General features: G+C 38.1%; 1 protein-coding gene, 1 long non-coding RNA gene and 1 pseudogene across 8 annotated transcripts; 2 read left to right on the forward strand and 1 right to left on the reverse strand.

Moving 5' to 3' along the window:
- The first annotated feature begins 3,388 nt into the window (after positions 1-3,388).
- LOC113682826 (uncharacterized) lies at positions 3,389-5,189 on the forward strand. The gene is made up of 2 exons (XM_027200007.2): positions 3,389-3,721; positions 4,404-5,189. The coding sequence occupies exons 1-2, from the start codon at positions 3,389-3,391 to the stop codon at positions 5,187-5,189; spliced, it is 1,119 nt and encodes a 372-aa protein (XP_027055808.2).
- Positions 5,190-5,682: 493 nt separating this feature from the next.
- On the reverse strand, positions 5,683-6,964 carry LOC149037351 (P2X purinoceptor 7-like; annotated as a pseudogene). The gene is made up of 3 exons (XR_016181249.1): positions 6,462-6,964; positions 6,210-6,336; positions 5,683-6,128 (listed from the first exon to the last, which is right to left on the reverse strand). The product of XR_016181249.1 is annotated as a P2X purinoceptor 7-like (transcript).
- A 64-nt stretch (positions 6,965-7,028) lies between these two features.
- Positions 7,029-12,745, forward strand: LOC113686229 (uncharacterized). Of its 6 annotated transcripts, XR_016181254.1 has the most exons (4): positions 7,029-8,238; positions 8,878-8,948; positions 9,339-11,880; positions 12,210-12,745. It is a non-coding gene; the product is annotated as an uncharacterized LOC113686229 (long non-coding RNA). The 6 variants fall into 6 exon arrangements; XR_016181251.1 differs by having other exon boundaries at positions 7,030-9,141; XR_003447635.2 differs by having other exon boundaries at positions 7,030-8,948.
- Positions 12,746-12,868: the final 123 nt, after the last annotated feature.

Here is a 12,868-nt window from a genome sequence, read left to right on the forward strand (position 1 = left end):
GATGTTCATGATGGTATATGAAAACGCAAAAATGTTTATGATAGTCCATAAAAACGTAATAGAAAAACAGCAACAGCAACAGCAACAACAAAGCCCAAGCTAATATCTAGCCATCTTGACCGAAAAAGCTTAGTAAAGAAGGATTAATTTTTGTTATAAATACTTGGATTTAATATTAAAACTGGGAGAGAAAGCCAACTGTGAAGGCGCTTTCTCGTTTTGACAAATTGAAATAAAACATGTTTTGATAGATTTGCAACAATGATAATTCAACATCAAAAGTCTCGCTCGATATGACTTAAGGCAGAAATTTACACCTACTTTTACGGAGACATTTCGAGAAGTAAATTTAACCTCTTCGGACGAGATAAATGCCGATAAAAGACTTTTAAAAAACGGCCAGAGTGGTCAAAATAGCTTGATTTTCAAAATCCAAGTTTAAAAGTAATTAAAAATCCAGCTTTAAATCAAAACAGTACAATCGGATAGTTTGGTTTGTTTCTTTTGCCGTCGTCTACGATAAGTTTGTCGGCGTCTTACACTCAAAACTTCCTTTCAGAGTTTAAAACTCTTCCCCTGGATAGTATTTACGTTTGACGTAAGGCGAGCAAAGGGATTAAAAAGGTTTCCGGCGTTTGTTATTTGCAAATTACCTGCATTCAAGAGTTTTTAGTCCAGAATTGCAGGAAAACAAATGAGATTTCAGAGAGTGTGTATCGCTCGTGTTTGCCGCAATAACGTAATGTACTAGAAGGGAACATTTATTAATATGTTGCATGACACTATTCGTGTAACTGACGTAAGGAAATCTGTCATTTTTGGGCCACTGACTTATCATGTAATGACTGCTGTAAAATATTTTCTATGCAGCCCAAACGCTGGTCTCTCCCAACATCCGGCTTCTTAGCTTGGATCTTAGTACCGAGTTTGAATTCCGTCGTGTTCTCTAATCGCAGTCCACGTGCAAGAATCATCTCTTCATTAGCCTTTTATTCGCTGGTCAGAATATCATTTATGATATTTAACATAAGGAAATTTCTATTATAACCTTGTTTTGCCGCTCTGAACAGAGACTACATGAGACGACGCCTCAATCATTAACCATGACAGATTCCGTGCCAATCTGCACGAACTCTGTGCAAGACCAACCAAAAGGATTGGATGGTCATAGCACGTATTAGCATGAGCTTTTTCCGCGAAATTAGCAAGTATTAAATAACTGCGGAAGTCTAAAGTCACGTAGAACTTAAAATAAAGGATATTTGTTTGTTTTGTTTTTTTTTTCTTTTAACAAATATTTTAAAGACCGTCATTATGCACAAACTTTGATCATTTTTGCAGGGAGCACACAGGAGACAGAAAAGCAATCAAATTGGAGAGGCAAGCGCACTTAACAGTACTTAGAGGTTGAGGTTTTAATAGTCTATTTGCTAACTGAGTGGCAATCGCCGAGGAATAGGTATGTAACATCTGATGCATATAAACTTAGGTAAAAAGGGGAGCTTAGAACTAATGCTTACTTTTTCAAACGTAAACCGTAGTACATAGAGTGACCTCCTTTTACAAAGGTTTAGTTTCAAGTTGGCTTCCCTGGAAATGGCTTGCCAATGTCGAGTCAATGGCATGGTCGACGGCTACGTTTAGTTTTTGACAATGTCTCCCTAACAAGTCAGAATTATGCCTGAGCTTTTGGCTGATTCATCGCCGTTCGTGCCAAAATTCGTCTTTCTGAAAATAAGTACAAGCAGGGCTTCTAGCACAAAGGGCATTTATATGAGTAGGGTATAAATCATATAACCCACTGAGAATCTAAAGATATTCTGTGCACGGTGTTCATTCAAAATTGCAAAGAGTAGAGATAAAAATCTGTAGCAACGTCACACGGCAGCATCCAGAAAAATGTCCTTACCGAAAATGGGAATAGGATCTGCTATGCTGTTCTTGGTACTTTCCGTGAGTATTCAAATCATAACAATGCTTGCAGTCCCAATACTAGAGGATCTCGCGCAAGTTTGATTTGAGGTTAACAATCTCACGGAAAACAGAAAGTTCATGAGATGAGAGTAAGATTCTCCTTCACGTGAGTTGATATCTTCGTTAGCCTTCACTCATTTATTTATTTCTTTTTTCCTTCCAGCAGCTAAAAACTGTGCTGAGCTGTACAAATCCGGTCAAAGGATCAGCGGTGTTTACACAATCGACCCAGATGGTTTAGGCGCCTTTAATGTATATTGTGACCATACAACAGCTGGTGGGGGATGGACAGTGATCCAGAAGAGAATGGATGGCTTTATTGATTTTAATCGCACCTGGAATTACTACAAACATGGTTTCAGTAACTTAGTCGCTGAATTTTGGCTCGGACTGGACAAAATAAACCGTCTGACGCAAGACAAGACAAAGAACATGCTTCGAGTAGATCTGGGAATAATCACTGGCAAAACCGAATATAGCTGGTTCGGGATTGGGACCAAGTACCGGGACTAAGTATCGGCTGTACATTGGCAATATCACAATTAAAGGAGAACTGAAGTCCAAATTCATGTAATTTTTTTCACCGTGTATCGTACATTTATGTATGATGGAACAAATTTCCGTCATTTTTTTTCCCTCGAACGACAGTTTTCATCCAGAAAACGAAGGGTTTTTAGTGATAATTGGCTCGATATTTGACTGTGGTACGTCGGCTCAGAACACGAATGTCAGCGGTTCTTTTTGTAGCGTGTGACGTAGGTTATGGGGATGAAAGTAAACACGGCAAGAAACAGGCAAGTTGAATTCAGGACTGCGGCTTGCTCGCGGGAAAGAATTTGTGGTTTTCCAGGAGTGTGTGCAAGGTGAAGCAAAAAATGATTCAAGCGCCTCTCATATTAGAAAATTGGTCTTCTATCCAGGGATTGTGTAAGAGAAAAATATTTTGGCTTTCGTAACCCTCTGTCTCTGAAACGTAGTTACTTGTCCAGATCATGTGCGGCGCATCTTTTATACTTGGATTGACCTCGATGTTTTCGGAATAGGGTCTCCACTTTAATTTTTCTTACATACTGGTAACTTAAGATATTTCATCTTCCATTCTGTTTCCCATATTTTGTTATTTACCTTTTTTAACATTAGTTTGCAACGCGTTTGTAGTCTGGATTTTGCAATGGCATGTACGATAACGCACGCTGTTAACAATGTCACAAGAAGTCCAAAAGGAAATAAAATTTTGAAATTCGTGTTGAACTTTGGTTTATAAGTTCTCTATAATGGGTTAAATTCTTGGCTTACTCAAGAAAGGATGTACAAATACGGAAGCCCGAGTTGTTTGAGTTTATTCTTCTATCTGTTCTTGGCGGTTGAGTAGCCCTCGTTGCTATATTTACTTCGATTACTTTCGAGCTAAAAAATGGTATACTGCATGGCGTTCGATTGTAACAACGACTCGAGTTACACAACTGGTATATCCTACCATTGCTTTCCGAGGGACGAAGCTCTACGATCACAGTGGCTGGCAAAGATCTCACGAGTGGATCTGGTCGTTTCGAAAAACTCCAGGCTGTGCTCAGAACATTTTACAACTGACTGCTACGAACGAGGCTTGAAAGCAGAAATTCTTGGTTTGAAACCCAGATCTACGCTAAAACCAGGTGCAATACCCACGGTTTTTTCGCATCGGAGACCATCAAAAAGACCTCGACTTTCATCGGAGAAACGTTCAGAAGAGAAAGTCAGAAAAGAAGTAAGTGAATCGCGAATTACTCTCTTGTAACTGGGTTGGGTTGTTGCAAAGCTTGGGTTGTTGCAAACACTTGAAGCTGCTCATCATTTATGCATGATTGATAAAAAAAAAAATTGAAAGGTGAATGCAGTTTGAGGGCAATAACAATTTATATCTTAAGGGATATCACCCGAATAGGTTCCATTGAGAAACATTAAATTTTCACAGAAAAGTATTTCTTCTCCTTAAGCAAAACAATATCCTGCCATGGAATTCCTTCTAGTTTCATGTTTTTTTTTTTCTGAGTAATCTTTGTACTTCGTCTCTCCTGAAAATTTTTGACCAGTAGGTAAACAAAATTAAATTGTTTCAGAATAAAGTGATTATTCTTTAATTCTAGGACATTATACCTGCCCTTGTTAACTAGCAGGTGAACAAAATTAGTACAAATAGACTATATATAAGTTGTGGATATTATTCTTTAAATAATGAATTCTTTTAACCTTCTTTACTTCTGTGTGAAACCAGTGCAGGCTTTCAACCAGAGGAGGGCAGGGTCAGGTGTTATATTTTCCAAGAAAATCTCATTGAATCATTGTGTAACCATATAGTAGCATAGTTTATCCCCCATACCTACATTTTTCATTCTCTCAAAGGGTCACTAACCCATACCATAACAGAGTTAATATTTTTTCTGTTATAGTATATAGCCTCTGTAACTGCACAACCTAGTTGTGGAATCGAAGAACATGCAGCTTCAGCTTTAGAACAGCCTGCACCTGTTGATGTAGTGAATTGTGGAGCAAGTACATCAACAGACAGCCCATCATATCCATTCCCACATGATCTAGGGCCTAAAAGCACGTTGATTGAGTCACAAGCAGTGCAGGTGAATTTGCCAAACAAGGGTGTGGATTTTGGGATCCAAGTCAATCTTCGTGGTCTCCATTTAATGATGAAATCTACTGACACCCAAGTCGAGGTTGATGTTTCAGAAAGCAGCACCCGGACTGAAGAGGTATTCCTTCCTGAAATTGAAGATAACAAGGAAGAAGCAACTGAAGCTGCTGCTTCCCCAGAAGTCTCTCCAAGAAAAGATGGCATCTACCTTCCCACAAAACAAGAAGATTCAGATGATTCGAACTTGTCAGGATCAGATAACGAACACCAAGGGGAAACAAAATGGGAAAAGCCACAGGATGATACCAAATACATTGTATTTAAACAAGAGCTATTTAAATTGTTTAAGTACTGTCCTGAGTGTGGTGCAGTTGTGATTAAGAGGAACCAATCCACACAAGGAAGCCAACTATTTGTCACCCTAGAATGTATGAATAATCATAAGTACTCCTGGCAAAGCCAGCCAATGCTTGAGGGGATGGCAGCTGGAAATTTGTTGCTGTCATCATCTATTTTGCTCAGTGGCTCTACCTTTACAAAAGTAGCATCTTTGGCAGATATCTTAAATTTGAAAATTTTCAGCAACTAACACTAAGTTGTCATACTGCCAATTTAGAGGTCTACCATAGTGTGCAGACCAAATATGCACCCAAACGGCAGCACTTCTCTTATAATGGCATGGTTGCTCGAACTCAGTTGGCAGCCCTAGACCATAATGCCAACACTGGTAGACAACAAGCCACTGTATCCAGGGGTGCCAACCAAGGGGAGCTGCAATACAAGGTAGTGTTTCCAAAAAATACAAAAGAATGGGTGGCAAAGCCCATATTTGAGAAGACAATCAATTATCATCTCAAGCCAATACTTAATGCCATTGTAGAGAGAAAATGCTTAAAACCACAAGAGAGGAGTGCAACAGTCACAGCACCACACATTCCCGAAAACATTGCCAGAAAACCCCGGCCTCCTAAAGCAGATGTCATTGCTAATCATACTTCGAGATTTTCGAATAATTAAATACAACAACTTTGTCAATAACACAATCAAATGAAAATAAAAGCAATCATCGTAGCAAAAAGCAATCAAAGTTAGGTTTGAGGTTTATTTCATTCAGGCCACGCAGCTATCCCTGGCAATGTGGATAATTTAATAACTGCAGTTGGGATGACATTCGTTTGGCTCTGCATGGCTTTTGACTGAATCACTATGCAGAAATGTGTTAGTAATACATATCCTCGATAATTGTATATTTCACGCAAATTTTAGAAAGAAACCGTAACATAAGGAAAGAAGAGCCTCTGATGTTATACACACAAAGGATATGTTACTAATCATTATTAAAGGGCATTACGGATAAAGTTCAAAGTTCCAGATCTGCTTCTCGAAACCCCACGTAATTACCACTCTCTTCAGGAAATGTTTTACGTATGGCCGTGACGACGCATGCTGGCACGATTCTCCGCCGGTTTTTCCTAATACCCCATGTGCCCACCCAGTAAATTGTCTGTAGGCTGCCAAACGCCAAGTTCTAGAGAACAAGAGGATATAAAGTCACAAAAGCGATTGACTTAATTACGCGTACAAAATAAGAAAGAAAAAGACAGTTTACCTGTTGACGATAGGGTCGGGAATTGGATTGAGCCGCGCATTGTGGATTGCAACCAATGCCGTGCTCAAAACATCCGTGTCCAAGCATACAATGCCAAATTTCGGATGTTCTGTTATACATCCAACACCTATCAATACCCAAAAAGAAGAAAAAAGATCGAGTTTGCAATTGTCCACCTTTTGTCACTCTTAGCCAAGAAGCGGCCGCTTCAAACAAAATACTCGTGAGAATAATCACATAATAAGTACAAACCTGAATTGTCGAACTTTTGATTAAGCTCCTCTAGTTCTAACATTCATTTTCCACCGGCATAAGCGCACAAGCGCCGCACAAACACCATTCGGTGTTTCCCATCCTCGAAGTATTGTCTTCTTCGTGGGCTTCCACCTCCTGTTCTACACTCTCTTCCTGAGGTGGTTCGTCTCCAGGCTGATATACTGGTTCGAACTGAAATGGTTCTATTCCGCTCATGACGAAGGGTCGACGAAGAAGCAATTTGTATTGAAATTTAGCCGAACGATAACACGTTCTAAAGTGATCCCCATAACATACGTCACAGGCTCATTTGGAAGACCGCTGATTTAAAATTGGTGCCCACGGTTTGAAAGCCGAAACAGCGCGAAAATACAAACTTTAAAGAAATATTTCTCCAAGGTAAGACACATTTAGCACAAATAACGCCTCAAATCGAGAATTTCGTCACTTTGGCTATCAAAAGAAATTAACTCAATTTTTGGCTTCAGTTCTCCTTTAACTAAACCGTTTTTCTTTTTAAGCATTCATTGTTCGATTTTTATATGTTACTTTCCTATCGACTTCTACTGCCCCATTCCCACTAAAGCTTGAAGCTGTTTTGTCAAACAAGATTTAAAATTGGTTTCTTCATAGACGCTGCTTAAACTGATGTTTGTCGACTTTAAATTTAGCAAATTAAAAATACAAGTAAGTGGCAACTTGAATCCTATGGAAAATTTAAATATTCAGTTGTCTGTTACTGGCATTTGATTCAATCCCCTCCCCCAACTCCACAGAACCTACATTAGTTCTAGTGTACACCCGCTTGACTGTGTTGTGCTGTTCATTCTGTCAATGCCTAGTTGAATCCACGCTCCCCCGTGGACAGTTTGCTTTCGAAGCTGCTTGAGATAGAACAGTCATTGAATTCGAATTTAGCAAAAAGGTCGTAAAGTTTGAATATTTATTATTTTGTCCGATATTTTTTTATTTCGATATCTCTCCTACTTCGTCGGATAGTACTTATCGAGTTTGAGGCGTCAAAGGTGTTATCTTGATCTTAATGTCATGGAAATTATTTTTCTTTTTGTTTTGAGCAGATGCGACTGTTTCCTCTGATTATCTCAATCCTCAAGAAGATCTCAAATTTGGTACCTGGGATAGAGATCCTGCTAATTGTGCTCAAAAAAGAGGCGGAGGCTGGTGGTTAGCATAATCCTAAAATTTGAGTATTTATTATTTTGCCACATATTTTTGTATTTGGATATCTGCCCTACTTCGTCGATTGGCGTAGCTATCAAGTTTGAGGTGTTGTCTTAATCCTAATATTATGGAATTTTGGTATTTATTATTATTATTTTTTAAGCAGATGCAACTGTTTCCTTTGATTCCCTCAATCCTCACAAAGATCTCATTTTTGGTACTTGGGATAGAGATCCATCTTATTGTGCTCAAAAAAGAGGCGGAGGCTGGTGGTACGGCAGCAGTAGTGCTTGTGCTGTTTGGTCGAATCTCAACGGAATGTATCCACATTATTGAAAGGAAACCTGGGCTAATGTCCTTTGGGGAAAATTAGAAATGAAATGAAAATTAGACCAGTAGAATTTTTTGAATTTTTTTAAACTTTCTAACGGTATAGTGTGCAAGTAAACAGTGATTTCTGCGTCTTCTGATCGGTTGACTTCGTGTTTATCGCAACTGTGATTTTCAGATTAATGATCGAGTGGCCTTGCTTAAATTATTCTAATGAATTCCATCGAGGAACACCATGGTTAACTGTTTCCCTCGCGACCAGGTATCAAGTTCAATAATTTGCATGCATGGTGATGTTGGTCTTTTCTTACGAACTATTCATTGTTGATTTGAAAACGCTATAATTTAAAACATTATTTCGCTTGTCGTCGAAATTAAACCAAAATATATGTGAATTCGGTTTTTTAATATCTGACAAAGAAATTGATGCGCGTGGTTTAACGTCTACATGAATAAAATGTCCACCCGGACCAATCGATGCTGTTTTAAAACATTAAGAAGTAATTTTAAGATAAGAAAATAACCGTGTATTTTTTTCGACGCCTTTTCAATCTAGAGTTTAAAATGTTTAGAATAGGTAGATTAAAAAAAAATAACGAAATCAGAAACTCAACCATGGTTGAACAAATGCGATTTTGAAAAGAATATTTCCATCACATCAAAGTGAATTCAGATGGATTTATACTTATGGAACGTTATATGTTACTAGTCGGAGTTTATGAATGTTTTTACTTATTTGTACAGTTTTACGAGTTTTACGAGTTTTGCCAGGAGAAGAAATAGACTGTTATACACTACCTATGCATTTACGTCAATAGCTATGCGATAGTGTTGCCATGGCAACCCAATAGGTCGCACACTGTTTTTTAATTTTCTTTTTTTTTATTTCCGTATTTTCCAGTGAAGCTTCTTACGCTCGATTGACAAGCATTTTAGACTGTAAAGGTATCGAGGTTCACGTTCCAGCCTGATGTAAGTTGGGAACATAATTTATCACAAATTGGTAAACAACTTCACAAGTACGTTATTTTGCGTATCGTGTTAAAACAAAAAAACAAAACAAAACAAAACAAAGCGTTATATGATCGGACTTTTCAAAAAAGATGGCGACTGACCTTAAGCTACTTAACCACCAGTCTGTGAAGAAAAAGCCCGAGACTCTGAGGTAATGTTTTTTATTCGTTTCGCTCTCAATTTAAAACCTCTAAAATACAAAGCCAATAGTTTTGTTTAAAAAGTGCGCAGACTCACCTTGTCTTCGCTTTTTATTGACTAACCTCTTTCACGTTGAGAAAAATTGGGACAGTTTAAGTAATCTTCGATAAATATTAATTGTCATGTTTATTGGATTTAATCTTTCAGTCGGATCGCCTTTGCGGGTTGAATTGCTGCCAGTATGAAGTCGTTGAGTTTCCGATCCATTACGTAACCGGGTTGCTGCCACCTTCAAGTCGCTTCAAGATTGAATTTCTTCTTACAGCATCAACAAATATCAATGAGGGAATTGTCTACTGCAGTTGATCCAATACAAAATTCCCCAAAGTAACACCAAATAGTGGCATTGCAGCCAGTAGGGAGAATTTCTTATGAGATCTTGAGAGAAAAAGGCCGGTAAAGGGGTTATCACGACTGTCACTGCACTGAAGAATCTGTTGAGCATTAGAAAGTGGATCGTGAGCAACTCCAATCTTCTGTCAGTAGGATTTCGATTCCTTAACGCGTTAATAGTATCAAGATTAGCTTAGACATGAGCGGCATGCAGGGAATGGGGTAGGATAAAGTTAAGTGAGATAGGTTCAATGAATCTGAAATTATAAAAAAATTAAGAATTAGATGACCAATAATAAGATTTGCGAACAATAAGATTTGACCTTTTGCCATCAGTCTATCTCGGTAGCCTCGGAGGCAAGTTCTCGGCGAAAATGCTTGCTAATGGTAAAATGCACGTGTGTTAGTTATAAGACTCATAGATGACCGAAAAGATTATCTGCGGTTTTTCAAGCTTCAGATGATTTTGTTGTTGTTGTTTTTTTTATGTTCTTCAGTGATTGACGCCAGTATTAATGGAAAAAATAACTCGGTGTCGAACTTATGACCTCCCGAAAAATTCTTCGGATGCTGAACCACTGAGCTATACGAGACTCGTAGCAGGCGAGCCGTTTAACTTGGTCCACGGCGACAAACTTCCTCTATACTGCTAGGATAGGAATGCTGACATGTGATGTTATTGCACAATAGTGATGTAAACGACACTTGGTCGTTGCGAGTTTCCTGTTTTTTCTTTCACCACTCAAATAGGATACGACAAATGAAGAAAGCATGACGTTTCAGTTAAAAAAAAACATCTATCGGCCAATGAGAGCGCGATTACTATGTTAAATTTTTTCACTATGAGTCATTTAGGCGGGTATGCTGACGCTTTTGTCCGTTAGCACCCGAGTTTCCGTTTGTCAATCTAATTTCTGATCTTCCGCAATATCCGCCCACTGAGGTGTAGCAGGAAATATATTATTGTGGAATGCCTCTCAATGCCGCCCAAAGGAAGAAAGAAAAAACGAAAAAAAAGGAAAAAAAATTAAAGAACCTCAAGTTTTCAAAATAACTTGTCTTATTAGCATTTTCTTAGTTTTACACGAGGAACTATGGCTGTTATCGTTAAAGCCTTTTGAGAGAAAAATAATTCATCAGGTATCCTATATTAATTTTGTTCCGATATTCCAAGAATTGATACCAGTGTTACTGCGGTTTTTCCGCAGGCTAGGATAGCGTGGCGACTAAGCAGAGATACATGAACATTTGAAAAACGTCATGGTGCGAAAGCTGTGCTCGACAGGACCCCGCAAGTATCATTTCTCGCGGTATGCATGCCCGTGGGGGAGGTAGGAGGTAAGTACTTCTCAGTCGCATTTCACGACTGGATTGGCTATAGTGGGGTTGCATTTTTCAGTGGAGTTACTAGAATGCGTTCGCACTTTCTTCTAGATTTTGGGGGTGAGAAAAGTCTCGTAAAGAGGGATTTAAAATGGAGAGATTATGTTGTTTAACAATCGGTTTGCATCAGAGGTATGCCCCTCACTCTTTGAAGAGGTAATGCAAACAGATATCGAGAGAATGACGCAGATGGATAAACAAAGAAATTGATACTTTCTTATGTGTCTAACATTCTTTGGTGTAAAATATTTATCTAAACTTTTGTTTGTCGTTGACAAGAGCTTAATTGGGTTTGTTTTCGTGTTGTAACAGTCTTTGAAAGCACGCACGCACGCTAGAAACAGTTAAGGATTTGAAGACCAGTGGATGGTTATGACTGTTAGGCTTGCAAGAGAAAGCTGAAAGAGTTTAATAGACTAGAAATGTTTTGAATAGAACAAAGCTTAGATTGGGGTCAAAAAAAAAAAAAAAAGAAAAAAAAAGACTCAAATCCGGTCGGATTAAAGTGTTCCGTTTACTAACGCAATAGCATTTCGTCATCAAGGCGCGACTATGATGGTTATAAGCGAAAAGGTCGACTTTTATAAGAGTCACATTTCAAACATTTAAGTAGTCAACATTCCTTGGTCACAGACACGTTGTACGAGCAAGAGAACTCTGGTTTATTTCGATACGCGGTGGAGCTAAAACGTTAACCAAAATGTCTCATAACATGCAAGCTTTTGACAATACAAGCTCTATGACCGTAAGTGAAGTTTACGATTTGACGCAGCAGAAATACTACTCTAAGAGAAGGTGTCAATGTGCGTGCGGCTTTCTGAATCGAAAAGTTTCTTTCCGAGTCTGGAAAATTTTGCTGTTCCTGTTACTCCTACTGATGGTTATTCTATTGGAGGGTCTATTGATAGCGTTTTACGGTCCTAGTCTCGATCGAGAGATCCTGCTTTGAAAAACTCTGGCAGAGCTGGAACAGGTAACTATATTTTGTTAGCTTCTTGCATTGTTTGCCTCAGAATAATGCAGATAAGGCATTACCTTGTCTGTATCTCGAACACTCATGGGTGAAGACTTGAAGGACTTGTGGACTTGAAGAAAAGTGATTTTAGACAGACAAAAATTAAAGTGTCTGGCTTTATGTTCGAGTTAAAAAATAATTACCCTCATATAGTAAAAGATATATGTGTAAATCAGTTAATAAACTTAATTTTTTTTCTGTCCAGGAGATCATTTTACATGCTAAATCCTTGAATCGATTTAATTTCCAACACATCAAAAAGGTTTGGAATACGTTTGTCGTTTTAGGTCTTGTGTGATCTGACTAAGACGAAAGAATTGATGGTCATTGACACTGAATGGAGATGTATCTGGATATACTCAACAAATTACTTCATGAACAGCAGCTATCATATCTCTACCATATCTTGACTTCTGCTGGGAAAAGCACCACTGGACACAAACTTGCATGTGAATTTCTAGTAGATATATCAATACATCAATTTGTTGAAGAATCCTTATATTCATTAGCTAAGGTTTTTTCTTTTTTTTTAATTGTTAACTAGCCAAAAAGAAAAGTATACTCGACAGATTTTCCAAAAGTCTTTGCATAATCAGCTGCTGTATGGTATACCTTTTTTTATGCAATATGCAGCAGGAAACAAACACACCTTGTAAATTTTTGTATTGTATTATTTTGCCTTCTATTACACATCCTTGTAAGTTTCTAGCAAATCAGTTCTTGCTCTTAGATCAATTTACAGTAAATTATCAGCAAATATTTACATTTGCATCCCGTGCGAAAACGTATTCAAACATAGGATTAAAAAATTAGTATCGCACTATATTTGCCTGGGTTTGCAAAGAGGATAATGCTTGTGCAAATTCATGTCTTTACTAAACATTTGCAGTATCTGCAAAGCTGAAGGAAATAAAGAGCGCAATGTCACATTTATATCACATGTACA

The sequence above is a fragment of the Pocillopora damicornis genome, chromosome 11 (assembly GCF_964200805.1).
Source record: "Pocillopora damicornis chromosome 11, jaPocDami1.2, whole genome shotgun sequence".
NCBI lineage: Eukaryota > Metazoa > Cnidaria > Anthozoa > Scleractinia > Pocilloporidae > Pocillopora > Pocillopora damicornis.

Coding starts and splice junctions, on each gene's coding strand:
- LOC113682826 (XM_027200007.2), top strand. CDS start 3,389: ATGGTATACTGCATGGCGTTCGATTGTAACAACGACTCGAGTTACACA. Junction 3,722..4,403: donor AAGAGAAAGTCAGAAAAGAA/GTAAGTGAATCG, acceptor TTTCTGTTATAG/TATATAGCCTCTGTAACTGC.